At 42.7% G+C, this 25,721-nt stretch overlaps 2 protein-coding genes across 5 annotated transcripts; both read left to right on the top strand.

Moving 5' to 3' along the window:
* The first annotated feature begins 952 nt into the window (after positions 1 to 952).
* ZSCAN9 (zinc finger and SCAN domain containing 9) lies at positions 953 to 10,534 on the top strand. 2 transcript variants are annotated; one of them, XM_020890186.2, is made up of 5 exons: positions 953 to 2,946; positions 3,148 to 3,295; positions 5,378 to 5,464; positions 6,825 to 7,488; positions 9,790 to 10,534. In XM_020890186.2, the coding sequence occupies exons 1-4, from the start codon at positions 2,527 to 2,529 to the stop codon at positions 7,439 to 7,441; spliced, it is 1,272 nt and encodes a 423-aa protein (XP_020745845.2). In that variant the 5' UTR covers positions 953 to 2,526; the 3' UTR covers positions 7,442 to 7,488; positions 9,790 to 10,534. The 2 variants fall into 2 exon arrangements, with proteins under 2 accessions (XP_020745845.2, XP_020745867.2); XM_020890208.2 differs by lacking the exon at positions 5,378 to 5,464.
* Positions 10,535 to 11,781: 1,247 nt separating this feature from the next.
* Positions 11,782 to 24,356, top strand: ZKSCAN4 (zinc finger with KRAB and SCAN domains 4). Of its 3 annotated transcripts, none has more exons than XM_070456888.1 (5): positions 11,782 to 11,868; positions 18,489 to 18,630; positions 19,827 to 19,912; positions 21,380 to 21,503; positions 22,980 to 24,356. In XM_070456888.1, exons 2-5 carry the CDS (start codon positions 18,531 to 18,533, stop codon positions 23,840 to 23,842), a joined length of 1,173 nt encoding a protein of 390 aa, XP_070312989.1. In that variant the 5' UTR covers positions 11,782 to 11,868; positions 18,489 to 18,530; the 3' UTR covers positions 23,843 to 24,356. The 3 variants fall into 3 exon arrangements, with proteins under 3 accessions (XP_070312989.1, XP_070312988.1, XP_070312987.1); XM_070456887.1 differs by lacking the exon at positions 11,782 to 11,868 and adding an exon at positions 16,054 to 17,034; XM_070456886.1 differs by lacking the exon at positions 11,782 to 11,868 and adding an exon at positions 16,054 to 17,121.
* The last annotated feature ends 1,365 nt before the right edge of the window (positions 24,357 to 25,721 follow it).

The following is a 25,721-nucleotide window of genomic DNA, read 5'->3' as shown; positions in this document are numbered from 1 at the left end:
AGCATGCAAGATGCATTCTTACTGCTGTGATAAAATAATGAGATCCTGTTAAAACAAAACAAAACATAGTTTAATCGATGAAATGCCTCTGTTCTGGTTGGCATAATAAAATTGATGAATGACTACTTATAATGACACTCTTTTGTACCAGTAAACCTAATTTAACTGATTTTTTAATTGATTTTGTATTTACTGGGTTGGCCAAAAAATTTGTTCGGAACCCAATACTTTTTGGCAATCCAACACTACTAGAAATCGACACAACTGTTGGGGAAGGGGTGGAGGAAGGAAAGAAGAACTCTGTCAATACGTAGGGGCCTGGACAAATAAACTGGGAGGCAGGTGCTTGATGTACTATTACACAACCACTAAATGAGCTAGACCAACATGACCCATAAAGATGTCTGAGATAAATGACATGAAAACGTTAAAGTAAGTGATGGGGGTGGGGGAAGCTAATTGTAAAATAGTTTAATGCCTATCTATCCATTTATCTCCTAATATGTGTCAGAAATCAGAACTATATATGAAAATTCCAAGCTAACGGCAGTTGACTGTTTACTTCAAGGAAGTGAGGCTAAAGAGGGACAGGCGGGATTACCACCCTTTATTAATTTTGGCATTGTCTTAGGTGTTTTAAAAACTGTAGTTCGTGTATTGCTTTTTTTAATGTTTTTTTTTTTTTAAACATGTTCAATAATTATGGTCTGTGCTTCCTCTCTGTTTTCAGTTTAAAAACCTAACTGGGGTCCACACACATATGGACACATTCTGATTATGTGATTCACCGTTGATATCCACATGGACGCTCAGGAAATTGGGGGCTGCTTCCAGGTGAGGCACGAGCAGGAGGTAGGAAACGAGACTCGGAATCCTAGACCGACCGGAAGTGCCTGTGCGCAGTGGGCCCCGCGGTGGGCTGGCTTCCTCCCCGCCGGCCCGCAGTTCCCGGCGCGCTCCTCCCAGTGCTGGGGCGGGACACCCCACCCCACCCCCTCGCCTTTTCCAGGTCTGCAGAGACGGCCCGAGAACCAGGGTGGAGTGGGTGGGGCTGAGAAAGGGGTGTGAAAAGTGAACCTCGGCTCGGGGAGGGTGGAGTGGAGCGGGCGGTGGTCGTGCCCCGGGACCTGGAACCGACCAGTCTCCCGGGCTGGGAATACCTTGCGCGGGAGAGGGTTGCCGGGACGAAGGGTCTTCCCTGTGAATAACGGCAGCAGGATTAGGACTCAGAACAGGAAATGCCTGAAGTCTGGGGAAATATTTGGGTACAAGAAAGTTAAGGACAAATTTGTAGAATTTCTGTAGCCTTCTTCATGGAGAGCCAGCGTGTAATACTCTCACTCTTTGGTTCTAAAAGCAGATAAAGGGGCGTTGAATGAACTGGTTTTCCAGTGCAGAATGTGACGTTTTCCAATCCCCTTTCCCATGGTTCACTGATTTCCAAACCTTGGAGTGCATATAAATCCCTGGGGAGCCTAGGGATTAAAGATACACGATCAGGGCTCCCTATCCGGCCCCCCACCCCCCAACCCTGGATTCCTATTCCCTAGATTTCTGCCCCAGGGCCGGTAACGCTGAAATTCAGCTGCTGGGCTGCACTTCCTGACATTTTGGAGACAGCCCTCCTGGGAATCAGGCCTGATTCCTGCAGACTTCTCCCTAGGGCTTCTGTAGATTCCTAGGACTGTCCTGTTAAATAATTTAACTGCAAGCAACCTCCTTAACTTCCCTTGGCCCCCATTTCTTATCTAGTGAAATAGTTGTTGTAATCAAACCTCAGAGGGTAATTGTGAGGATAAAATGTGGTCTTGTATCTGAAAGCATGTTGTAGGGTGTTGTGCAGTGTTGGCTGTTACTCTGAGAATCAACAAAGCAGTGTGGAAAACTCGGAGAATTTGCAGTCTACCTAAGCTTTCCTTTCTGTAAATTTAGTGAAAATGAAACTGTCCTTAGTGGTTGTTTTGAAGATTAATTTTAAAAACTCATGTAAAGATTTCAGTAAAAATAAGTTCATTCATTTAGTCCAAGACAAGAAGCAAAGTTTTCGTTTTTGTTTTTGTTTTTTTTTTTTTTCTCTCTAATTTAACTTTTTTACAATGAGTCTGAACTTTTTAACCATTCCGAGTGATCTGTTTGGTCCCTAATTCCTCCATGAACTCTGTAAGGTATTATTGCTATTTCTTTTTCACAATAAAAAACTAAGATTGGAAGAAGATAAGAAATTGGTGCAAGATTGCACACTTGGTAAAAGAATCAGAATAAAACTGAGGTCTGGGTAAATTGAAAGCCTGCTTTTTGTACATTATGACCTTATCTATTCCATTATTTCATTCTTTGGTCAGCAAGTCACTACTTTCAGTGAAGAGGTTTAGGTCTATAACAATTGATTCTAAGTTTCTATCATTAACTGTTGCCATTTTTCTACCTAAACAATGACTTTTACTGCTTAAAAGGAGGGAACTTCCAAAGGTGTTTCTAACTCACAGCTCCAGCTAGAGGGAGCCTTTTAAGCTATTCAAGGTCAGGATGAATATAGACTCCAAGGAGATTTTATGCCCGGATATGCAAGCTGCCAAGGTTTGGGAAGAACTTCTGACAGAAAAAATGGAGGCAGAAAGTCATCTCCAAATGCAGAAATCTAGACTGAAACGCAGTAATCCACTGGCAAGAGAGATCTCCCGAAGGCACTTTCGACAGCTTTGCTACCAGGAGACTCCTGGACCAAGAGAGGCTCTCACTCGACTCCGGGAACATTGCTACCAGTGGTTGAGGCCACATGTGAGCACAAAGGAGCAGATCCTGGACCAGCTAGTGCTGGAGCAGTTCCTGTCCATCCTGCCCCAGGAGCTGCAGAGCTGGATGCGGAAGCACTGTCCAGAGAGTGGGGAAGAAGCAGTGATTTTGCTGGAGGATCTGGAGAGAGAGCTCGATGAACCGCAACACAAGGTAGGAAGGGAGATTCACCAGGGAAAGAGTATGTGTCAGTCACCAAGGAGCTCTGTGTCCTCTGCTTTGTATCCCCTTGACTTTGGTGATTAAATAAGACCTTGCTTTCTGTATCTTTCTGAGAAGTGTTTCTTTAGACAGTTAATTTCTTCAGAGGTCAAATCTTATATCTTAAAAAAAATCTTGTTTCTTTGTTTCTAGATGGTAGCCTGCAGACAGGAACAAGAAGTCCTTTCTAAAGAGACAGTGTCTCTGGAAGCACAGATGTCACTGGCCTTTCAGTCCCAGCCTAAGGAGCCCCAACTCACACATGACCCTGCTCAGGAGCCCCACCCTATCCGAGAGACAGGTGAGGGACAGGATTTATCTGGTGTTGAACATATCCCACCTGGTCAAGCACAGATGGACAAAAAAACCAGAACTGGGGAACCAGGGGGTGAGAAATGCTCTACCAGCAATGCTCAGAGCTTCTGGAAGCTGCTTTTACTTGGGTAGGTTACTTAACCAGTTCATCAAGGTTTCTTCATCTGCAAAATGTCTGCTCAGGCTGCCATAACAGAATATCACAGACTGGCTGGCTTAAGCAACAGAAGTTTATTTTCTCATAGTTTTGAAGGCTAGAAATTCAAGGTCAGGATGCCATCAGAGTTGATCTCTAGTGAGATCTCTATTCCTGAACTGTAGAGAGCTGCCTTCTTGCTATGTCCTCACATGGGCATTTCTCTCTACCCGTGCGTGTGAAGAGAGGAGGAGAAAGAGAGCAAGAGAGCCCTCGGGTATCTCTTCTTCTCATTATAAGGACATCAGTCCTATTGGATTAGGACCCCACCTTCAATTACCTTAATTATCTCTCTGAAGACCCTATCTTCAAATACAGTTAAGGCTTCAACAGATGAATTTGGGATAGGCATGACACAGTTCAGTCAATAACAAATATGTACCTCAAAAGGTCGCTGTGAACATTGAATACAATTTGTGAAAAGCATGTGGCACACATTATGCTTAATGTATTAACTGTTATCAGAAATTACCAGGGCCACCCTTGTTGATTTGGGTTTACATTTGCAGTCAAAAGATATGAGGTATACTTAGTAGGTGGCAGACCGGATGAGAGAATCCAACGGAATAGACCTTGCCATTTTTTTGTGTGTAATCTTAGTGGTGTCAGCACTGGGCACGAGTGGGTATAGACCTGGGTACTTGAGGCTGAGTCAGTTGCCTTCCCATTCTAACTCTCCCTGCACAATTGGCTCCAAATTCAGTCTAATTCCTCACATATAACATCACAGCCTCTTACTGCCTTTTTCTTACCCTTCTGGTAATCTATCCACAGCAGAGGTCTCCTGTTTTCACTTTCACATTACCCCATGTGTATCAAAGCTACAACTTCGCTTGTCGCTCTGTTTCCAGCTTCTATTTATTTCATTTACCCTAGCAATCACACAGTTATGATTTTGGAACACATCTCTTAATTTAAATTAAAACTATATTTGATGAGTGCCCACTGCAGACCTTCCTCTGACTCCCATGACCTCATCTTACTAAAATTCCTTCGGTTTCATCCTCCTCCTTAATGGGCATCTTTCCAGTCATTTCCTTTGTTACTTTCTTCTTCCTCTCCCCATGAATTTGGACTTCTCATTTTTCAGCCATTTTTAACTTTCTTCTACTTTCCAAGCCTGCATCTAGAACGATGCTGAGAATCCTTCTTCCACAGCACATCTGAGTAGGTCCTTCATCCATCTATCCATCCATCCATCTGGTCATTCATTCATTCAACTAATATGTGTTAAGCATCTACAGTGGCTCCAGGAGAGTATCCAGAGGGCTTCTACAGAGCAGAGAGTGCTCCCTCCAGCACTGTCAGTGCACATGTGTGTTGTACGTTCAGGAAAAGCCCATTTTGTAAAAGCAATGTGGGAAGTACTTGAGATTACAAGGACCAAATCCAAGTTCCAGCTCTTCAGTTTTTTAGCCAAGCAACATTTAAAGTTACTTTATATCACTGAATTTGAGTTTCTTTTAAAATGCATACAGATAGTAAAGAATCCCCAAAACACACAAGTTTACACAGTAAAAAAGTTATCCTCCAAGTCCAACTCCCCAGGAGTAACTACTCTTGTCAAATTGCAGTGTGTTTCAGATTTCTTTCTAAATATAGTCTGTCTAACTATAGACAGACTCCTTTGTATATCTTTAGTTCTTTTAAGAAGTGGGATACTAACATGAACAGGTTTTGTGGTTAGTTTGATAATATACATGAAAGTGCTTCGTAACTCATGGAACACTGTATAAATGATAATTATTAAAAAGTGGGAAATGTCTTGGCTTTTATATTCTACCCAGTCCCCTTGTACATTTCAGATGTAAATGTAAAGTTTGAGCAAAAGGACAGTACTGGCCTCACTTGTGACCCATTTCTTCTCTGCAGACACATTTCTGTTTTGCAAACCTGTTGTCACCTCCCAGCTAAAAGGAAGTGGAGAACAGTGGTCTCATCCCAGAGGAGTCCTTAGAGGTACCTATCCAGGAGTGTGAGGGACAGTGCAGTTACATGTCGGAGAAAGAGTCCAATGTTTTGGGTTTTTCTGAGTTGCAAAGTGGTGATCACACCACTGGGGAACCCAAGACATCCTAAGGATTCCACAGCAGCCCTTCTCCATCCTCACCTTCAACTCATCTAAATAGAGGCGGTCTAATTAGGTTGGTTGACTATTGTCCAACGTGAACCAGTCCTATGGAACAGCATTTGCCTCAGCACCAGCCCCTGGGTCTGTCAGTTCAGGCCATAGTAGTAACATTGATTTTAATCCTTTCTCTAAATATTCAACAAGTATTTATTGAGCCACCACTGTGCACCAGCCATGATTCTCAGGGAATAAACCAGAAAGATCTTGTTCCCATGAAGGTAAGATTGTATGTAGCAAGGCAGAGACAAATAATAAGCTTGCAAATAAGATTATATAATTTGTTAAAGCACAAATAGAAGAGCATACAGGGAATTTGACTGCTATGGATGGGGCGCACAGAGTATAGTTTTAAGTGGAAGAATTGAGAAGGTGAGAATTGAGCAAAAGCTTCAAGGAAGTGAGAGAATGAGCTCTGAGGTCAGAGTTTCCAGGAAGAGAGACGCACTAGAGCTGAGGCTTTGTCCTGGCGGTGCACCCAGGATGATTACAGATTAGAAAGACATAAAGTACTTCCTACAGCACCTAGAATAGGAGAAGCTCAGCACTTTTTCCATAAATGACCACATGAATGGAGGTCTACACAAAATAACTTTCTTTAGAAAGGGTCACTTTGAGGCTCCCTGCATCACAGTGTGGAGGGAATTCTCAGGGAAGACTCCAGAGAAGCCACTCTGATCCTGACCATTCTCTTCTTGTGAAGAATGTAAAAAAATTTTCTTCAGGCCCCATCCATGTGAGGGGTACCTCGCTGCATTTTGCCAAAGAGGGCAAACTTCCCTCGTTACCTAGAAGAAGGTGTCCACACTGGCCCCTCAGTTTGTAACCTCCTTCCTACTCTGCGACATCAGGATAGAAGTACCTCACTTGGGACTTCCTTGGTGGTCCAGTGGCTAAGATTCTGTGCTCCCAGTGCAGGGACCTGGGTTTGATCTCTGGTCAGGGAACTAGATCCCATATGCAGCAGCTAAGAGTTCATATGCCACAGCTCAAAAAAAAAAAAAGATTCTGCATGCCACAATGAAGATCAAAGATCTCATGTGCAACAACTAAGACCCCTGCAGCCAAATAAATACAAAGATTAAAAAGAACAAGCGGCAGCAGCACCTTGCATTTCTGTTCACATAGCAACCCATTCATCACTAGGCTCAGGGAACAAGTGACATTTATCTGGTCTTTTTTTTGTTTCAGGTGGAATGGCCCAGGCTGAGGACAGAGAGTTGGTGCTAAGGAAACATTGTCTTAAGAGAGTGGAACCATGTGGGAAGGTGTCTTATGGACAGACCTGGGAGGAATCACAGCAGGGGCCCCGACATGGGGAAGTCAGTGAACATAAGGGTGGGGTAGAGAGGCACTGGGGAAACCCTGTAGGAAGCGGACCACACAGATGTGAGGAATGTGGAAAGAGCTTTGCTCAGAGCTCGGGTCTGGTTCGACATCAAAGAGTTCACACTGGAGAAAGACCCTATGAGTGTAATGAGTGTGGGAAAACCTTCAGTCGGAGTTCGGGTCTTTTTAATCACAGAGGAATCCACAATATTCAGAAACGGTACCACTGTAAGGAGTGTGGAAAGGCCTTCAGCCAGAGTGCCGGTCTCATCCAGCATCAGAGAATCCACAAGGGAGAAAAGCCATATCGGTGCAGCCAGTGTAACAAGAGCTACAGTCGGCGTTCATTCCTCATCGAGCATCAGAGAAGCCACACGGGGGAGCGCCCTCACCATTGCAACCAGTGTGGGAAAAGCTTTAACCGCCACTGCAACCTCATCCGCCATCAGAAGATCCACCTGGTGGCTGAGCTGGTCTAATCCAAGCTGTGTGCAAGTTTTCCGGATCACTCACCAAGTCACGTGGGGTACGTAAAGACTAGAAAACACCTTTCTTCCTGTCTCTACAAAATGTGTTTTGGTCTCAGTTCAATTCAGTTGCTCAGTCGTGTCTGACTCTTTGCAACCCCATGGACTGCAGCACGCTAGGCCTCCCTGTCCATCACCAACTCCCAGAGTTTACTCAAACTCATGTCCATTGAGTTGGTGATGCCATTCCAACCATCTCATCATCTGTCATCCCCTTCTCCCCCGTTCAGTTTTTCCCAGAGTCAGGATATTTTCAAATGAGTCAGTTCTTCACATCAGGTGCCCAAAGTATTGGGGTTTCAGCTTCAGCATCAGTCCTTCCAATGAATATTCAGGACTGATTTCCTTTAGGATGGAGTGGTTGGATCTCCTTGCAGTCCAAGGGACTCTCAAGAGTTTTCTCCAACACCACAGTTCAAAAGCATCAATTCTTCAGCACCCAGCTTTCTTTAGAGTCTGACTCTCACATCCATACATGACTACTGGAAAAACCATAGCTTTGACTAGACGGACCTTTGTCAGCAAAGTAATGTCTCTGCTTTTTAATATACTGTCTAGATTTGTCATAACTTTTCTTCCAAGGAGCAAGCATCTTTTAATTTTAGGGCTGCAATCACCATCTGCAGTGATTTTGGAGCCCAGAAATATAGTCTGTCACTGTTTCCATTGTTTCCCCAACTATCTGCCATGAAGTGATGGGACCAGATGCCATAATCTTAGTTTTCTGAATGTTGAGTATTAAGCCAACTTTTTCCCTCTCCTCTTTTACTTTCATCAAGAGGCTCTTTGGTTCTTCACTTTGTGCCATCAGTGTGGTGTTATCTGCATATCTGAGGTTATTGCTATTGCTCCCGGCAATCTTGATTCCAGCTTGTGCTTCATTCAGCCCAGCATTTGCATGATGTACTCTGCATATATATAAGTTAAATAATCAGGGTGACAATATACAGCCTTGACCTACTCCTTTCCTAATTTGGAACCAGTCTGTTGTTCCATGTCCAGTTCTAACTGTTGCTTCTTGATCTGCATACAGATTTCTCAGGAGGCAGATCAAGTGGTCTGGTATTCCCATCTCAAAGAATTTTCCAGTTTGTTGTGATCCACACACTCAAAGGCTTTGGCATAGTCAGTAAAGCAGAAGTAGATGTTTTTTTTTGGAACTCTTGCTTTTTTGATGATCCAGCGGATGTTGGTGTTTTTATCTGGGGACATCCATAAAAGGAAGGTTTGGGGTTTTGAAGGTGCTGCTTTCTCTTTGGTTCCTTTGCCCTTTCCTGTTTCTTACTAGCCCCTTCCCTCTTATTTATTCTCTTTGAGATGACTGTTAACCTTTTCTAAAAATGTATTAATAAATGGCAGTGCCACAGCCAACCTGCTAGGACGACCTGTATCTGTGTTTAATTCCTAAAGATCACATAGAGTGCTGCTGATGTTTTACAATAGAGGGGTCTTTGGTGTTCTCTGTGACCAGTACCCACATAGTAAACACTATTTCTGCCTACTGCTTCCCTCTGACACCTGCGTGATCCTCCCTTGGATCACTGACCAGCGTTGGCTGGGCACTTTGCTGTTCTCAGAGTGCTTCCATTTACTTCACCACAGTTGCTTCTCCCAACAACCACACAGGGAAATGAATATTATTATCCTGTTTTACAGATGAGGAATTGAAGATTCAGAAGATCCAAACCTTAGAGCCAAGGCTTAACCTTTGGTCTTTAATTTTAGTAAACTTTTAACTTATGGAATAATTTTAGACTATAAAAAAAGTTGCAAAGAGGGAGTTTCCTGGCAGTCCAGTGGTTAGGACCCGGGGCTTTCACTGCCATGGCCCCCATTCAGTCCATGGTCACGGAACTAATATCCCACAAGCTGTGCAGCATGTCACTGCCCTCCCCCCACAAAAGTTGTAAAGATAGAGTTCTCATGTACCCTTCACCCATCTTCCCCTAATGTTAACATCTTACATCAGGTCTTTTCAATTAAACCCTTGACTTTTGACTCCAAATCCCACTGTTTACAGTGTCATGCTTCATATTTGTATTCTTAGATTTCCTCATTTAAGCTCAGTCACCTGAAATTCCCTTAGTGCTCTCCCATCCCATCTTCAGCATTACAAAAAGTCATCAGTATCCTAAGTATTAACATGAGACATCAGAGCATTGGATCATCATCCATAAGATGCTTTAAAAACCACCATCTTAAATCTCCTGAATCTTTCCTTTCTGTTGTGTTGCTTAGGTCTGGAGTTGTCTGCTGATGTTCTAATCTGATCTTGTGTCCATTTTTTTTTTCACACTTAGGATCCTGGTGAATGCTTGCAGTGTTCTACATACCGTCCTGTATGACCCTATATTTTCTTTGGAACTGCTGAGTTTTCCATCTGAAATAATAATCCAATGAAAAGAAGGGACCTGTTAGGAGGGAGAAAATCTTCCAAATGAAATGCAAGAATATGAAGTTGGTGTGTATCTGAAAAGTATATGAAGAGGGAATAATTTGAGGAGGGCATGAGAAAGATGAAATCTGTGATGCCAGGGGCCAAAAGAAGAAATTATGGCCAGACACAGAACACGTATGTGGGATAAGGGAAGAAAAGTTCAGACAGTGGACATCTGTCAGTAGAAGGAAGGAAGATTGGCCTAGGAACATATCCAGAATGGTCCAGAATGCTTATGGATATGTCAAGATTTGATCATGTAGGGGATATATGCATCAGACTGTCAACATGGTAACGGGGGTAGATGGAGGACTACATGACCCTTTCACTTTGTGTTACCTCTCTTTGAGCTGTGAGTGTGCTTATTGTATAGAGGTGGTATGAATCCCCCTTCCAGTTACTAGGGATGATGCTCTGAAGAATGAATGAAAAATGTTTTATTCTCATCAAGGAACTTTTCGGGGAGAGTAGGGCAGCACCCAAGCTGGTCCAGAATTGACTTGAATGGTGCAAAGGATGTCACAGGTTAAGAGAGCTGAGACTGGAACTTCCAAGACAGAATTTGAAATTTTGCTCTCTATCAGGTATATTAAAGTGTTAGTTACTCAGTTGTGTCCGACTCTTTGTGACCCCAAGGATGTAGCCACCAGGCTTCCCTGTCCATGAAATTCTCTAGGCAAGAATACTGGAGTGGGTTGCCATTTCTTTCTCCAGGGGATCTTCTCAACCCAGGGATCAAGCCCAGGTCTCCTGCATTGCAGACAGCCAGGTAAGCTCAAATAAGGAGCTTCCTGGAGAAGGAAATAACAGTTCATGGTATCACAAGAGGCAGACAAGACTTAGGACTAAACCACCACCACCAGTGCAAAAGGAGGGTAAGAGCTAGTGGCCCTGGTTTTTATTGTGGTTAGGGGATGGGCCCAGGAAATACTTCTTATGCACAGATAAAGTAAGGACTTGCATAGTTTGAGGTGCCAGGTGAGGAAGCACATTTCTTATAAACTTACTCAGATGTGGGGGAGAAAGGAAGGGACAAATAGAAGGTGAAAGCTGTCAGTGATCTGTCAAAAATCAACAACAGAGTCAAGATTTTTTTAAAATTACAACTGTTTAAAGAAAATCAATTCAGGAAATACTTTATCATGTGATTCTAGTTGCTCTGTCCTTGTAAACTAAGGAGTAGGTATGAATTTAGCATTCAATCCATTTTTAAACAAATGTATATAACCAGAAAAAGCATCTTTAAAAAAAATCCATAACTGTCCATTTGACTACCTGAAGCTGTCTCACTACTGCAGAGTGGCTCATCTCCGACTAAAGTCAGCTGAGACTTTCTAGAAGAGGTGAGCTCCCAGAGGCAGCCTGTCCCCTCACTAGACTCTTGAAGAGAGTGTGGTTTCTGGGACCTGAGGTGAAATTTCAGGGATTCCTAATCTGTTTGGAGACATACAACTTTCTTGCCTACTTCCTGCCAGAGAGGATCAGCTGGGACCTATGAGTAAAAATTAAGAGTGTTTAGATTCAAAAGGATATTACTATGGTAGTGGTTAATTTTAATACACTGAGGAGCTATAGTGTCCATATTTTCAAAAGGGTCCAAAAACTAAACAAAGTTAAGAACTACTGCTTGATGTGTGGTGGAATGACAAGAAACAGGTGTGGTGGAGCCTTTTCAGAGAGAGCCCTGACTCCCACTTTGATTTTTTTCACACATACACACACACACACACACACACACACACACACACAGTCCCACATCAACGTTTTCATCTGCTTTCCTGGTTTACCAGGTTTTCTCTCCAGATCCTCCAGCACAATCACCATCTCCTCGTCACATTCTGGATGACGTCCTCACCCTTAGACCAGTTGCTGGTCACTCTGCCTATCCTGACAAGATGATACCCAGTGCAGCAGAAGCCAGTGCTTTGGGAGTAATTTTCAGGTACAGAACTAACTGTTGAATACAAAGGTATTAATATCAGATGAGCTAGTTGAAGGCTATAACCAGAAGATTCTCTGAGGCTCACACAGCAAGAAGTTAACTCAGAATTCAACCCTCAATTCAGAAAAATCTAGATGTCTTCTACATTCTGTTCACCCCTAGAAACCTTTCTTTGACTCATAGAATTCAGTTATCTAAGGGGGTGTTTCCAGGTTTGCCTCTATCCCTTTGGGAGAAAAGTAGAGAAATGGAGAGAGAAGGAATATACTGGACTTCTTTTTGAGATTGCATCAAAGACTGGCTACAGCTCATACTGTAGCCTTTCACAGTGGCAGTACATATCCAAGTGCTTGGTGTCATTTGCCACTTTCCAACTTCCTCAGATTCTATCATTTACTTTCCTGAATCTGTTTCCTTAAGTATGACTGAAATCCAGTCTTATTTATGGGACTGTGGGCTACCCAAGCCAGGAGAGTCACCATTGTTACCTGCACAACAGCTGATTGATATCGGTGAGGGGTACTGTTCATGAGAAACTGTGTGTGTGTGTGTGTGTGTGTGTGTGTTAGCCGCTCAATCATGTCCAACTCTTTGCAACCCCATGGACAGTAGCCCACCAGGCTCCTCTGACCATATAGGTGGGTAAAAATCTTACTGGATAACTGAAACTCTGGGTACAAAGCTTCTATCCTAATTTTTCTACTAAGTAGATGGGGGAACTTGAGCTCCCTGAATTTCTCTAGGTTTCAGCAGAGAAGTGAGGCTTTTAGTTTTTAGGGGGTCTTTAAAATTGACCATGGAGAGGTGTTCATAAACCATTTTTAAAGAATCTACAAATTAGCCATAATATCTTTTCTTTAATTTTGTTTGGCAGCAAGGTGACTGTTCCTCAAGAGGTGAAAGCAGTGTGAGAGTTAAAATGTGTCTAGAGTGAGTGCTGGTCTTCTATGCCAATATATGTATGTATATACCTTGAGGAAATTAGAATTATTAAAAAACAGTTATGCATGCAAAGCTTTATCACCATAATATGAAAAGAGAATATATGTCTAAGGAAAATTCATAAGTAATGCTCCAAATCTTGAGATTTATGTGTATGCATAATAGGGTCTTTGACCCAAGATTAAACAAGACCAAAAGGACGTCAACAAGGACTGGTGGACATATTTTCTCAGATTTTGGGGGTCTGGGATTTCATTTTATTCTACTAACAAGACAATTAGGGCTTCCCTGGTAGCTCAGCTGGTAAAGAATCTGCCTGCAATGCAGGAGATCCTGGTTCGATTCCTGGGTTGGCAAGATCTACTGGAGAAGGGATAGGCTACCCGTTTCAGTATTCTTGGGCTTCCCTGGTGGCTCAGCTGGTGAAGAATCTGCCTGCCATGTGGGAGACCTGGATTCAATCCCTGGGTTGAGAAGATCTCCTGGAGAAGGGAAAGGCTACCCACTCCAGTATTCTGGCCTGGAGAATGCTATGGACTGTATAGTCCATGAGGTCATGATCGCAAAGAGTCAGACATGACTGAGCGACTTTCACTTTCAACAAACTAATTAACTTAGCCTGTGATTCTTTCATGGAATCTGGCATAAAATATGAGTTTCCTGGGTCAGAAACAAAGAATTTTATATGATTCCATGGAGGCCCAATGCCTTTCACATTTTGCCCTCAGAATTTCATTGTGTTTCTCCAGTGTGTGGATGTCCACGTCCTCCCCCACCCATAGCCATACTGTTTCAAAGTCGTAATTGTTGTTCTTCTCCAATTCTCAAAAACCTTCTTATGCATGACAGTCTTCCTTGGGCCTTCAGTGCTCCTACGTGCCTTGTTGCATGGATCCAGGTTATAAGGCCCTGATCATTACTTCTTTAACTGGCCCATTTCTTATAGATTGCAAGCCTAACACTTGTTATTCATAGATGGCAAGCAGCATGAGATCATCATATTTGCATCAGTTTCCCTTGCCCCCAAGTCCCAAGGAGGTGACATGATGGGTTCAGGTGGGTGCTATACACACAACATGCCTACGTTGCATCCGGGAAACCTGAATTGACAAAATCCTCAGCTTTTATAATAAGCAGTAAGTAAGCTTGCTTATTGACCATTGGGATATGTTATCTCATCTTTCAAGATTACCAACTACATAAACAATCCTGTAGAATAGACTATTAAAAAAAAAGATCAAGGTCTTTTTTGTCCTTATTCTTTTGTTCCTTTATTAAAAAACCATCATTCTCATAATGTCCTATTAAAATTTATATATTTATTCTTATTGTTTATCTTTTGTCAGTCCCCACTGGAATATAAACTTCACGAGGTCAGAAATCTTTGTCCTTTTTTGTCAGTGTTGTATCCTGAATACCTAAAACAGTGTCTGGCTCAGAAAAGTGACTCAATTAATATAATTGTTCATGTTCAAGACTCCTACAAGTTAAATAATTTAAAGCTGCTAAGTCCATGTGTATATCATTCTCAACTTTACAGTATATATTGACATTGCCTTTTAAGATGAGCACACCAGCTTACACATCCATCAGCTGTAAATGAGAGTTCAAAAATTTTCACATTCTTACTAGCAAATATTACTGAAACTGCAAAATTTTGCTGAGGTATTGGTATGAAATGTATTAAAATTTGTCTTCTCCTAGTAATTAATGAAGTTAAAGATCTTTGCTTGTTTGTTGGTCACTCCAGACTCCTTATCTGTAAATTGCCTGTGCATAGTTCTTGTCAATTATTCTGTTTGAGTGTTGGCTTTTTTCTTGTTTATTTGTTGATGCTCTTTGTATAATCTGGATATTGATCCTTGTTGGTCATATGGCTCGCAAATATCTTGCATCAGTCTTCTGTTTGTAGTTTCCACTTGTTTCTGGTATCTTTTGATGTTTTAAATTTTAACGATGTCAAATGTACTACATTTTTCCTTCACATTTTGTGCAGTCTGTGTATTTTATACTCAAGCATAAAGAAATGCTTCTATTTTTTTCTAAAAATGTGAAGGTTTTGCTATTTGACTTTTATGTCTTTAAACAATTAGAATTTGTTTTATTGTTTCCATTTACCTCAAAACATTGCAGTGTCATTTATCAAATACTGTCTATATACACTTATACACTGACTTGTGTACATTTATATATATTTCTATAAGTAACTATAGATTTTGGGACTTGAGTTCATGTTGATACCTTAGATTCCAATCCAACACCACAGGATCATTTTGGCCTTTCTCTTTTTCATGTTTGTAACTGCTTTTCTGACACAGGAATCTGGCTCATGGTTACATAGTTGCAAGGAGAGACCTTGACCCCATAAGGTTACAGCTGGCAGCTATTAGCAGATATTGTTTTGAGAATGGCTGGTAGTATCCTTGAGTTTGATACAGTTCAGAAAATTCAAGTTCTCAGTAATGCAGGAATGTGTCTGAAACCATATCCACAATGCATCCCCCCGCCCCCACCCAGTTCCAACTGTGCCTAAACCACAGTTTCATATCTTGTCAGAACAAATAACATTGGCTTCATAGGAGGTGGGGGGCATTTATCTCTATCTTCAAAGCAGATATTGTGAACAATAAGGTGAATGCATTTTTTTTAATGGCTAAAGCAGATGTACATCTTGTAAGTCAGACTAACTTCCCCATACCTCAATAGGTGAAATTTTCTTCCATCACTATCTACTGTTACTATCCCCATTTATAGATTGGGAAAGTCAGGCACAGAAAGTTGAAATATACCAAGGCCACCCAGTTCGTACGTGGTAAAGCCAGGATTACTCAGGTAACTTGGCTTGAAAATCTGCAGATCTAACTATTATGGTAGATGGTAAATGAGGGCTAGGAAGAAACAAGAGCAAAGAAAGGAGATGACAGGACTAGAGCGTTTCTGGAAGTGGGAAGCCTGAAAGCCTGGTTGCCTGAGAAGAAGCCATGGAAAATAGAAAGGGAAACTGTTATGTGCAGGGGTGAGGAGGGGAGTGGAAACTATAGTTACTTTTGCAGGAGCAATCTCAATGGCTTTGCTGGCAGTTTGCCACCTACAGTGTGTTATGGATGAATGGAAATCGAGGACTAGAATCAGAGATAGGAGGGCTTCCTTTTCAAGTTTAATAGTTTAGCCTTGAAGGGGAGAAAAAAGAATGGTCACTGGAGTGGGGCAACAGCCAGGGGCAGCCACTGCTTCTTCGAGCAAGTGCTTGGTGATGTGTTCTGCTTTGATGTTTCTGAGGGAAAGGGAGTGTCCTCCTGCCTGGAGCTCTGAGAAAACCCTGCTTTTTACTGAACTTTAGTGACAGTTTTATGCCAGCTCTTTAGTCAAGCTTACATCAGAGCATGGTATAGGCCACAACAGCATCCTTACAAGATCGAAAGATCTAGTTTTATTTCTTATGATTCAGAGCCTGTCATCCTTTCTTTCTCCTTCACCTAACTGCTTCTTTTGGAGGTAAGGGCATGGTTGCTAATGGGTTAACTCGGGGACAACCACCGAGAGGCTCTTCCTAGAGGGCCCAGGAAGTGGTATTGATTCCCTCTTGGGCTTCCTGTGCCCCACAGTCTCAATTTTTCTCCAGCATCTGGAGGCTGTTCATTGCACCGAGACATCTTTGAGGATACTTATTGTGGGATTCAGGGTGGGGTGCAGAGGAGGACGCTGCAGAGGCGCGGACTGCAGGGGGCAACCTGCAAAGCTGCTCCCCAGGGGTGTCCTCGCCCCTGGACTCGCAGAAGGGGACCGCTGCAGTTTTACGGTCCTATAGTGATTTCCCACCTTTCAAGAATTTTCCGAAGACATATAGCTCCCAGGTAGAGTGAGGCTCAAGTACTGCCTTGGTCCACGATGGCTAGGGAATCAAAGGAAGGCACAGCTTTGGACGCCCAGTCTTCAGAGGACGGGACAGGGATCCTGACCGTGAAGGTGGAGAAAGAGGACGCCTCGGCCTTGGCTGCAGAGGCGCACGCCCCAGGCAGCCCGGCTCCGAGCCCCGAGCACTCCCGGCAGCGCTTCCGAGGCTTCCGCTACCCGGAGGCTGAGGGGCCCCGCGAGGCGCTGAGCCGACTTCGGGAGCTCTGCCGACTGTGGCTGCGGCCTGAGACGCACAGCAAGGAGCAGATGCTGGAGCTGTTGGTGCTGGAGCAGTTCCTGACCATCCTGCCGACGGACCTGCAGAGCTGGGTGCGGGAGCGGCATCCGGAGAGCGGGGAGGAGGTGGTGGCGCTCTTGGAGTATCTGGAGAGGCAGCCGGATGGGCCGATGCCGCAGGTAGAACAGGCTTAGTGTCTGCAAGCTGTGGTCGGCTTCTTCCTGAAATCTCAAGATCAGAGTGAGGGGCTTTTCTTTAAGATCCAGAAATTCTCCATCTCTTTTTGTACTACAAACCTCTGTGACAGTAAGGTGAAGTCTCTGAACTCCTTCACATAATAGTATTTATTAAATACCTGAAGTAAAATATAAAGGATTAAAAGCAATTCAGTTATATTGAAATACAGTTAGCAAAGTAGTAAATGTATGGTAAAGTTATATATGCGCTTTTAAAAATTAATGCACTAAATAGTGAGATCTAGGGACAGGCCTAATAACTCTAGTACAATTTCAAAGTGGTGGTAAATATCTTTGGTAACATTTACCTGGTTATAATGTGATGTGAAAACACCTGCAGTGTCAATTGGTGACAGAGTCTTTTGTACTGTCTGTAACACCTTGGTTTGCTGCTTCCACTCATGATTGAAGGAAATAATGAATTTTGCTTAGAGTATAGTAAAAATAATTTTTCCTATTCATATTCATGGAATACTTAGGAGGGAATTTGTGGACCACAAGTTAGAAACCCCTGGGTTCATATTTATTTCCATCTTCCTGAATATTGTATAAGACCTAGGTCCCTTTATATTATCTTGTATCCTTGTGTGTTCCTTTCAGCATGTACATAACCAGACCAAAGGCTTCTAATTGGTGACCCAGAAACCATGATTCTTGAGTTGGCATTAGTGCCTCTAAGCCTTGTAATAAGAGAAGAATCACTTCAAGTTTCAGCTTCAGGCTTTTCATTTTTCATAGCTGTTGTGGGAAATTCTAAGATGTACATGAGCTAATGATTGTGACAGTGGCTTGAAAACCCATTAATTACAAATGTCTGGATGGAAACCTGCATTTAATGAGGACATACCATCACTAGGCCCTGTGTTAGGTGCTTTCACACACTGGGACCTTATTTCTGGTTTGCAAAGCCCTATAAGCTAGAAATTATTATCCTCTTTTTTAGGATAAGAAAACATGTTAGTGTTCTCTGAGAACTTAGCACCTGTTCCCAAAGAGTTTTCACAAAATCACAAATATAAATAATGAGGGAGCACAGAGTAATGCTAAAGAAGGTGGGCTCTGAAGTCATTCTGCCTAAGCTGGGTGACCTTGGGCAAGTTGCTTTAACACTGTGCCTCAGTTTCACCATTACAAGAATGCAGATAATAAAAGTACCTAGCTAAGGTTGTTGCTATCTGCATTAAGTTAACATTCATAAAGCTCTTAGAAATAATGAATAGAAAGGAAATAGAAAGTACTGGGAAATAGAAAGTACTAGCACATAGAGTATGTGATAGAAGTGTCTGAATAAATCAATGAATGACTTTTAGGTCCCAGGTGGTGGCCAGGGGCAAGAACTGCTCTGTTGCAAGATGGCAGTGTTGACACCCATTCAGAGGCCACGAAATATCCAATTGCAGCCAGTGAAGGCTCTGCTCAAGTGTGAATCTCTGGGATCCAGTCCAGACAGAGGTGAGTGTTATCTTCTGGGCAGTATGAATTCTACAGACTTCACCCAGTTTTACTTCAGGATCCCCTAAAGGACAGATCTGTGGGTAGGTGCTTTATATGCCCATCACAGATCTACTTCTTTTTGAGACTGAGACTAGCAGGGAGATTTCAAACAATAGTGGAAAGCTTTCCTAACCAAACCTGGGCATGATAAATAAGACTTTATTAAAATTGGTGTTTGGAAGGAGTTGTTTTTTTTTTTTAGCAACACAGTTATCTCCATTCATTCAACATATATTTCTGGTGGCTCCCTATGTGGTAGCCAGTGTTGGTGTTGTGGGTATCAGGAATAACATGGTCCATAGCATAGATTTCTTCCTCCAGTGGAGCTTACATTCTAGTAAGGAGAATAGCAAATAAATTAACAATACACTTTCAGATATTGGTGAGTGCTAAGAGGAACATAAGACAGAATGCATAAAGCCTGTTAGAATATTCCAGAATTGTAGGACTTGTGCAAATCAAAGAGTGTAAATCTTCAAAACCTGTCACTAGAACGGGGTGAAAAATCACTCAGAGGAAACTGCTATATTTTCCTGAGTGTTCCCCATGTGCTGTGAATATTTGGGCAGATTTCCAAGACAAACAACACTGGGATATGCCAGCCAACATGAAATCTTTATTTCTCAACAGAGGTCCTAGCCTAACCTAACTTATTTTCTGCCTCCTGCCAAGTTCACCTTTTATAGGAAAACCTGAAGTTCCCCTTTACTTCTCTTGAATCTGAGCAAGTTCTATATAAGCAGATTCCTGTTTCCTTCTTTCTGGGCTCAGGCTAATCTGACTCTTCTTAGTCTTTTATAATAGAACTAAAGAAAAAAGCACTCTAAGCTTCTAAATAAATTTTAGCAAGAACAAATATCCTCTTTTCCACTCTTTCCAGAATGTTCAAGATGAAAAACTCTTTAGATGGAATGCTTTGTTTTGTCTATGCTGCTTCCATTTCTTACCAAGGATCTGCCTTGTGCCTCTGTGGAGCACACCACATCTCTAGGTCTAAGGATTTGAGCTGGCCAGGATCAGGAATATTGGAAAGGCACACATGCTGTATAAACTTCTTTGTAGCAATTTATTTATGCAGTTTTTGAACTTGGATTCCACGCAGCAGGAAGGCTGAATGCCAGAGTAGATCTCATCCAGAGTGCTTTCCTTCTCAGTTCTCCAGGTTCCAAGGCTTGCCCCTGGGGGGCGCTGCAGAGAAGATGCCGCCGCGGTAGCCACCAGGTTCACCCCAGGGTCCCAGGTGAGCTGGAGCCCCCCTCCCTCCCCCTGCACCCAGCACCCTTCACTACTGATGGGCTCCCCAGTAGATCTCTTTCTCCCCATTCCTCCTCCACCCTCATCCTATATGCATCTGGAGTTTGAGTTTTCTCATCTATTCCAAGATTGCCATGTCATTATTTTGGTGTTCACTTAAGAGGATTTTTCTGTTTCACTCCTAGCTGAGGGAATGTCTGTGCTTCTCGGTTCTTCCTACCCCATCTGTTTGGTCAACTCTTTCATCAACAAGATTTTCTTCAAGGGAAATTTAGCAAATACAAACTGAAGATTTTGTTGTGATGGTAATTTGGTTTGTTTTTTTTTTAAGTATCAAAAACTGTGCTGCTAGTGAGGGATATAAAATCATGCTGTGTCCCCTAGGGACTTAAAGGAACACATAAGGTGTATGCTTTTAGCCCAAGATATTGAACAGCATTTTCTTAACCCGGATTTTAATTTCTGACCCAGTCTTTCATGTCCTGCTTGAAGACCTCAGTATTTGAGGCTCTGTAGAATCTATTTTCCCTCACCTCAGACCTAGATTTCATTGTATTTTAAAATCATTGCTATAAATAAGCCCCCATCCCTGGTTTGCCAAAGCACATCACATATATTTTGAAAAGTTTGGATATGGTTCCACTCCTTTCACTGCATTGGTCCTTACTTTCCAAACCTTTCACTTTCTGGATTTTTAGATATTTATGTGAAAGTACTTATTGTAATGTGTGTATTTCTTTCCTTTATGGTTATTTTTTTGATGAAGATATTATTAGAGACAGGGTTAAGTAGGCATAAGTGTACCGTACTTGTTTTTTTATAAGCAGCCCATGTAAAGTGAATGTTCCTTCATTACATGTACCCAGTTGTGTGGTTTTTTTTTTAATTTTTACTGGAGCATAGTTGATTTATAATATGTTAGTTTCAGGTATACAGCAAAGTGAATCAGTTATACATATACATATATCCACTCTTTTTTAAAAATTAATTTATATTTTGGCTGCACCACACAGCATATGGAACCTTAGTTCCCTGACCAGGGATCATACCTGCAGTGGAAGTGTGGAGTCTCAACACTGGACCATCAAAGACATCCCTCTCCACTCTTTTTAGATTCTTTTCCCATGTAAGCCATTACAGAGTATTGAGTAGAGTTCCCTATGCTATAAAGTAGGTCCTTACTAGTTATCTATTTTATATACAGTAGTATATATATGTCAATCCCAATCTTCCAATTTATCCTTTCTTACCTCTTATCCCCTGGTAATTGTTTGTTTTCTGCATCTGTAATTCTATTTCTGATAAGTTCATCTGTACCCTTTTTAAAGATTCCACATATAAGCAACATCATATGATGTTTGTCTTTCTCTGTCTGACTGACTTGTACTCAGTTTGACTGCTTAGGGAGTGATTTTGGGCAAGTGAAACTAAGTAGGATTACATATTGTTTTAGGGGCCATTTAAAATGGAAGATGTGGCCCTGACTGTCTCCCCTGGATGGACACAGCTGGATTCATCTCAGGTGAACTTGTATGGAGATAAAAGGCAGGAGAACTGTGGCAGCCTGACCTCCTTGGGTAAGACTGATGGGCATTGGTTTCTTCTAAAATTTCCTGACTTCCTTTGTATATTAGCATCTACTAGGCTATTAGAAGCTGTTTGAATTATGTTTGGCATTAGAACCACCACATCTGAATCCCAACTACTAACTAGCTATGTGACTAGTTTATTAATCCTTCTGAGCCTTCAGTTCAGTTCAGTTCAGTTCAGTTCAGTCGCTCAGTCGTGTCCGACTCTTTGTGACCCCATGAATCACAGCACGCCAGGCCTCCCTGTCCATCACGAACTCCCAGAGTTTACTCAAACTCATGTCCATCGAGTCGGTGATGCCATCCAGCCATCTCATCCTCTGTTGTCCCCTTCTCCTCCTGCCCCCAATCCTTCCCAGCATCAGGGTCATTTCCAGTGAGCCTTGCTTTTAAAAAAAAAAAAATTATGTATTTATTTATTAATATTAGGCTGTGCCTAGTCTTTTTTGTGGCATGTGGGATCCTTAGTTGCAGCATGTGAAGTCTTTAGTTGCAGCATGGGAACTCTTAGGGCATGTGGGATCTAGTTCCCTGACCAGAGACTCAACCCAGGCCCCCAGCATTGGGAGCACAGGGCCCTAGCCACTGAACCGCTAGAGAAGTCCATGAGCCTTGCTTTTTGATCTGTACTGCCAGTGGCTGGTCAGTTTAGGTGGGATCAAGTAGGTACAGCCTCTAGTTTAGATCTAGCTCACAGGAGATGCTCAATAAATGCTGATTTCTTCCCTTTCCCTCCTGTTGCTAGCCCTGACAGGAAAAGAGAGCTGAGGGGTCTCTTCAGGAAATGGGCTGAGGAACCATAGGGCGAGAGCTTAGAAGTGATCTGGAGACTGACTGCAGAGCCTGGCCTTAAAGATGAGGATGCGGTGCAGAGACACACAAGATTGCCTGGCTTGTCTGAGTTCACACAGCTCACTAGCAGCACAGTGGGGGCTCCAGCTCAGATCTCCCAGCACTGATGCCTGTTTTATTTGGAGGACCCTGCTTCTGCCTGAGTTCCAGCCAGAAATGACCGCACCTTTCAGTGGTCATTGAATTCTGAGTTCCTGCTTTCCCTATTTCTCACAGAACATTTCAGAAATTCTTTTACTTGCCTTGTTTACTGTCACCCTCTGCTCAGCCCTTTTAGTATCTAATCCCAAGCACATGGCCCTGCCTTACTTTCTCAGAATTTAGAGCCTCTGCATGTATCCCCAGCACAGTCTTCAGTATTTCTCACCACCTTCCCTCCAATCTCTCCTTTCCCAGGTTGTACCCTTCTTCCAAGAGCCCCGTTCTCATTCTCAGGACTCCCTCCTCCCCAGCATCCCCGTTCTCCCCCTTTATTCCCACCTGTATTCTAATACTTACATCCTCATCTTTGCCATATACAGACCTCTGTAATTCTTGCCCCCCTGGGACTCATCACAAAGCTTTCCTCTGTGGCAGGACATAACTGACAGTTGCTGGCCGTTTGTTCTTCAGGTGGTGTGGTGCAACCAAAGATCAGAGAGCTGCCTCCAGATGAGGATCGTCCAACACAGGAGCCTGGGCAGATACCACGCCACCTGGGTGAAGCCACTGGCCAGATTCCTGCATGTGCAGAAGCTGGTGAACAGGAGGGCCAGTTACAAAGAAAGCAGAAAAGTGCTGCAGGAAACAGGCGGCACTATTGCCATGAATGTGGAAAGACTTTTGCTCAGAGTTCAGGCCTGACTAAGCACAGGAGAATCCACACTGGGGAGAAACCCTATGAATGTGAGGACTGTGGCAAGACCTTCATTGGAAGCTCTGCTCTCGTCATCCATCAGAGAGTTCACACTGGTGAGAAGCCATATGAATGTGAAGAATGTGGCAAGGTCTTCAGTCACAGTTCAAACCTTATCAAACACCAGAGAACTCACACTGGGGAGAAGCCCTACGAGTGTGATGACTGTGGGAAAACATTTAGCCAGAGCTGCAGCCTCCTAGAACATCACAAAATCCATACCGGGGAGAAGCCCTACCAGTGCAGCATGTGTGGTAAAGCCTTTAGGCGGAATTCACATCTTCTGAGACATCAGAGGATCCATGGCAATAAAAACCTACAGAATCCTGACCCTGGACAGACCTGGGAGAGTCAGGGGAGGAAGGAAAGCCAGTGGGAAAATGTTGAGACTCCTGTGTCTTATAAATGTAATGAGTGTGAGAGAAGTTTCACTAGGAATAGAAGCCTTATTGAGCATCAAAAAATCCACACGGGTGAGAAGCCCTTTCAGTGTGATACATGTGGAAAAGGCTTCACCCGAACTTCATACCTTATTCAACATCAGAGAAGCCACGTTGGAAAAAAAATTCTATCTCCGTGACTGATGGCTTACATGCCAGAGTTGATGTTCCTTCCTCATTGAACTGAAGCCACCCTGGGACCCTTGCTGACTAGAAAACTGTGAGCTGAACTTTATTTCCCACCACATATCATCAGGTGTTTGTTAGAAAATAGAGTCTGGTTGAGATGAATTATCTTATACAACCTAGAAGGTGACTGGGGAAAAAAAAAAAAAACAAAACTTGTTTGATAGGAAGCTATGGGAGCATTGTCTGGAAGAGGTTGAACCTGAAATAGTTCTCACCTTTTAGACTTAAACAGGCTTCCAGGCTGTCTAATTAATCACTCTCAGCCAGCATTTATGATGTCTTCTGGGTGGATGACTTTCTTATTTGGGGGGCTGGTGTTTCTGTTCATTCTGCCTATAATGAATCCCTCACCTGTTGGTTAGATCAGTGATGTCTTATCCCCACCCCACTGTGCCTTGTATACAGGTGCTATAAACATTTATTAAATATACCAGTGAAATGACCTTCATAGCTCTGGAAATCTAATGTCTGGATTCCTGATGACTTTTTAAGGCCACTTGTGCTTGTCTAATTCTCTGAGAGTCTAGATTCTGGGTCAATCTAGTATATTTATTGCCAAGTACATAAGATTGTCAGAGTTGGGGTAGTGTGTGTGTGTGTGTGAGTCACTCAGTCATGTCAGACTCTTTGTGACACTATGGACTGTAGCCTGCCAGGCTCCACTGCCCATGGGATTCTCCAGGCAAGAATACTGGAGTGGGTTGCCATTCCCTTCTCCAGGGGATCTTCCCAACGAAGGGATCAAACCTGGGTCTCCTGTATTGGAGGCAGATTCTTTACCATCTGAGAGTTGGGGTAGAGGAATCCATATTTCTTCCTCAGCATAGGAGTTATAGTAAGAGTGCCTTAAACAGCTTCTTTATCATTAAGACATTGTGAGACTGTTGCATCCATACAACTCCAGTCTGTAGTCAGCGTTAACGACATTAGTTTCATATTAATTGTGCTATTCTTTAGGGAAAACCTTTCACATTCAGGTAAATAAAAAACAATTGATCAAGTCAGATCAAAATGGTTATGTATCTTGATATAAATCCTATGATGCTCAACAGCTTGTTTCTCACTTTTTGGTTATCTTGGACCTAACCAAGTGCCAAGACACCATTGATATCCCTCTCTCCCAACTTAGAGCCCACAGTGCATCAAGGCTTATGCCAGCTAGGCTTAAACTTCTTCCAGGCTAGAGGATTCACACCAGATATTTATAACAACTGTCATTCATGTTTTCAAAACTTCCCTGTGGTTGGGGAGAGGAAGACTGGGTCAGAGGCAGCCAACAATGATAGAGACCTGAATATGGGCGGTAGGAGAAAATGTATCTTTTTGGAAACACATTGGGAGTCCTGGGATCTGACAGAAATGATTCCACAATTTCCAAAGTATCAACCTGTGAAGTCAAGACTGTCAATAAGAATTTCTTGGTATCTCCTGTTTTCACTCAGATCACCTTCTGTGAAGTTCTTTAAAGACCAATACCATCTTCATAGGTGCGAGTGCCCTCTCCCCAGCTTCCAGCTTTACCAGGTTATGCCAAGAATGGATTCTGCTTTGATGAAATCCTGGACCAGTTTTGTTCAGTCACCAGCAGAATGTTTTCTGTTCTCCAGTCCCTTGCTGGATTCCTTCTCTGAAGAACCCCAGGCTGACTAGGGACTTTGCAAACTGTAGGCCTCTCCCAGTATCACTTCCCTTGGGTCTTTCATTGCCTTCATTATTCCCTCATTGGAGTATAATTTAGTTTTTATTTTTTCATTTATTTTTATTAGTTGGAGGCTAATTACTTTACAATATTGTAGTGGTTTTTGCCATACATTGACATGAATCAGCCAT

The sequence above is a fragment of the Odocoileus virginianus genome, chromosome 27, assembly GCF_023699985.2.
Source record: "Odocoileus virginianus isolate 20LAN1187 ecotype Illinois chromosome 27, Ovbor_1.2, whole genome shotgun sequence".
Lineage (NCBI taxonomy): Eukaryota > Metazoa > Chordata > Mammalia > Artiodactyla > Cervidae > Odocoileus > Odocoileus virginianus.
This window is presented reverse-complemented; position numbering and strand designations above follow the sequence as displayed.

Bases quoted from the DNA above. Each gene is read 5' to 3' on its own strand.
- ZSCAN9 (XM_020890186.2), top strand. From the start codon at position 2,527: ATGAATATAGACTCCAAGGAGATTTTATGCCCGGATATGCAAGCTGCC. The intron at 2,947-3,147 runs GTAGGAAGGGAG...CTTTGTTTCTAG, and splicing joins TCGATGAACCGCAACACAAG to ATGGTAGCCTGCAGACAGGA. The intron at 3,296-5,377 runs GTGAGGGACAGG...TCTTCTCTGCAG, and splicing joins CCACCCTATCCGAGAGACAG to ACACATTTCTGTTTTGCAAA.
- ZKSCAN4 (XM_070456886.1), top strand. From the start codon at position 16,699: ATGGCTAGGGAATCAAAGGAAGGCACAGCTTTGGACGCCCAGTCTTCA. The intron at 18,631-19,826 runs GTGAGTGTTATC...TTTCCTTCTCAG, and splicing joins GGGATCCAGTCCAGACAGAG to TTCTCCAGGTTCCAAGGCTT. The intron at 19,913-21,379 runs GTGAGCTGGAGC...ATATTGTTTTAG, and splicing joins GGTTCACCCCAGGGTCCCAG to GGGCCATTTAAAATGGAAGA.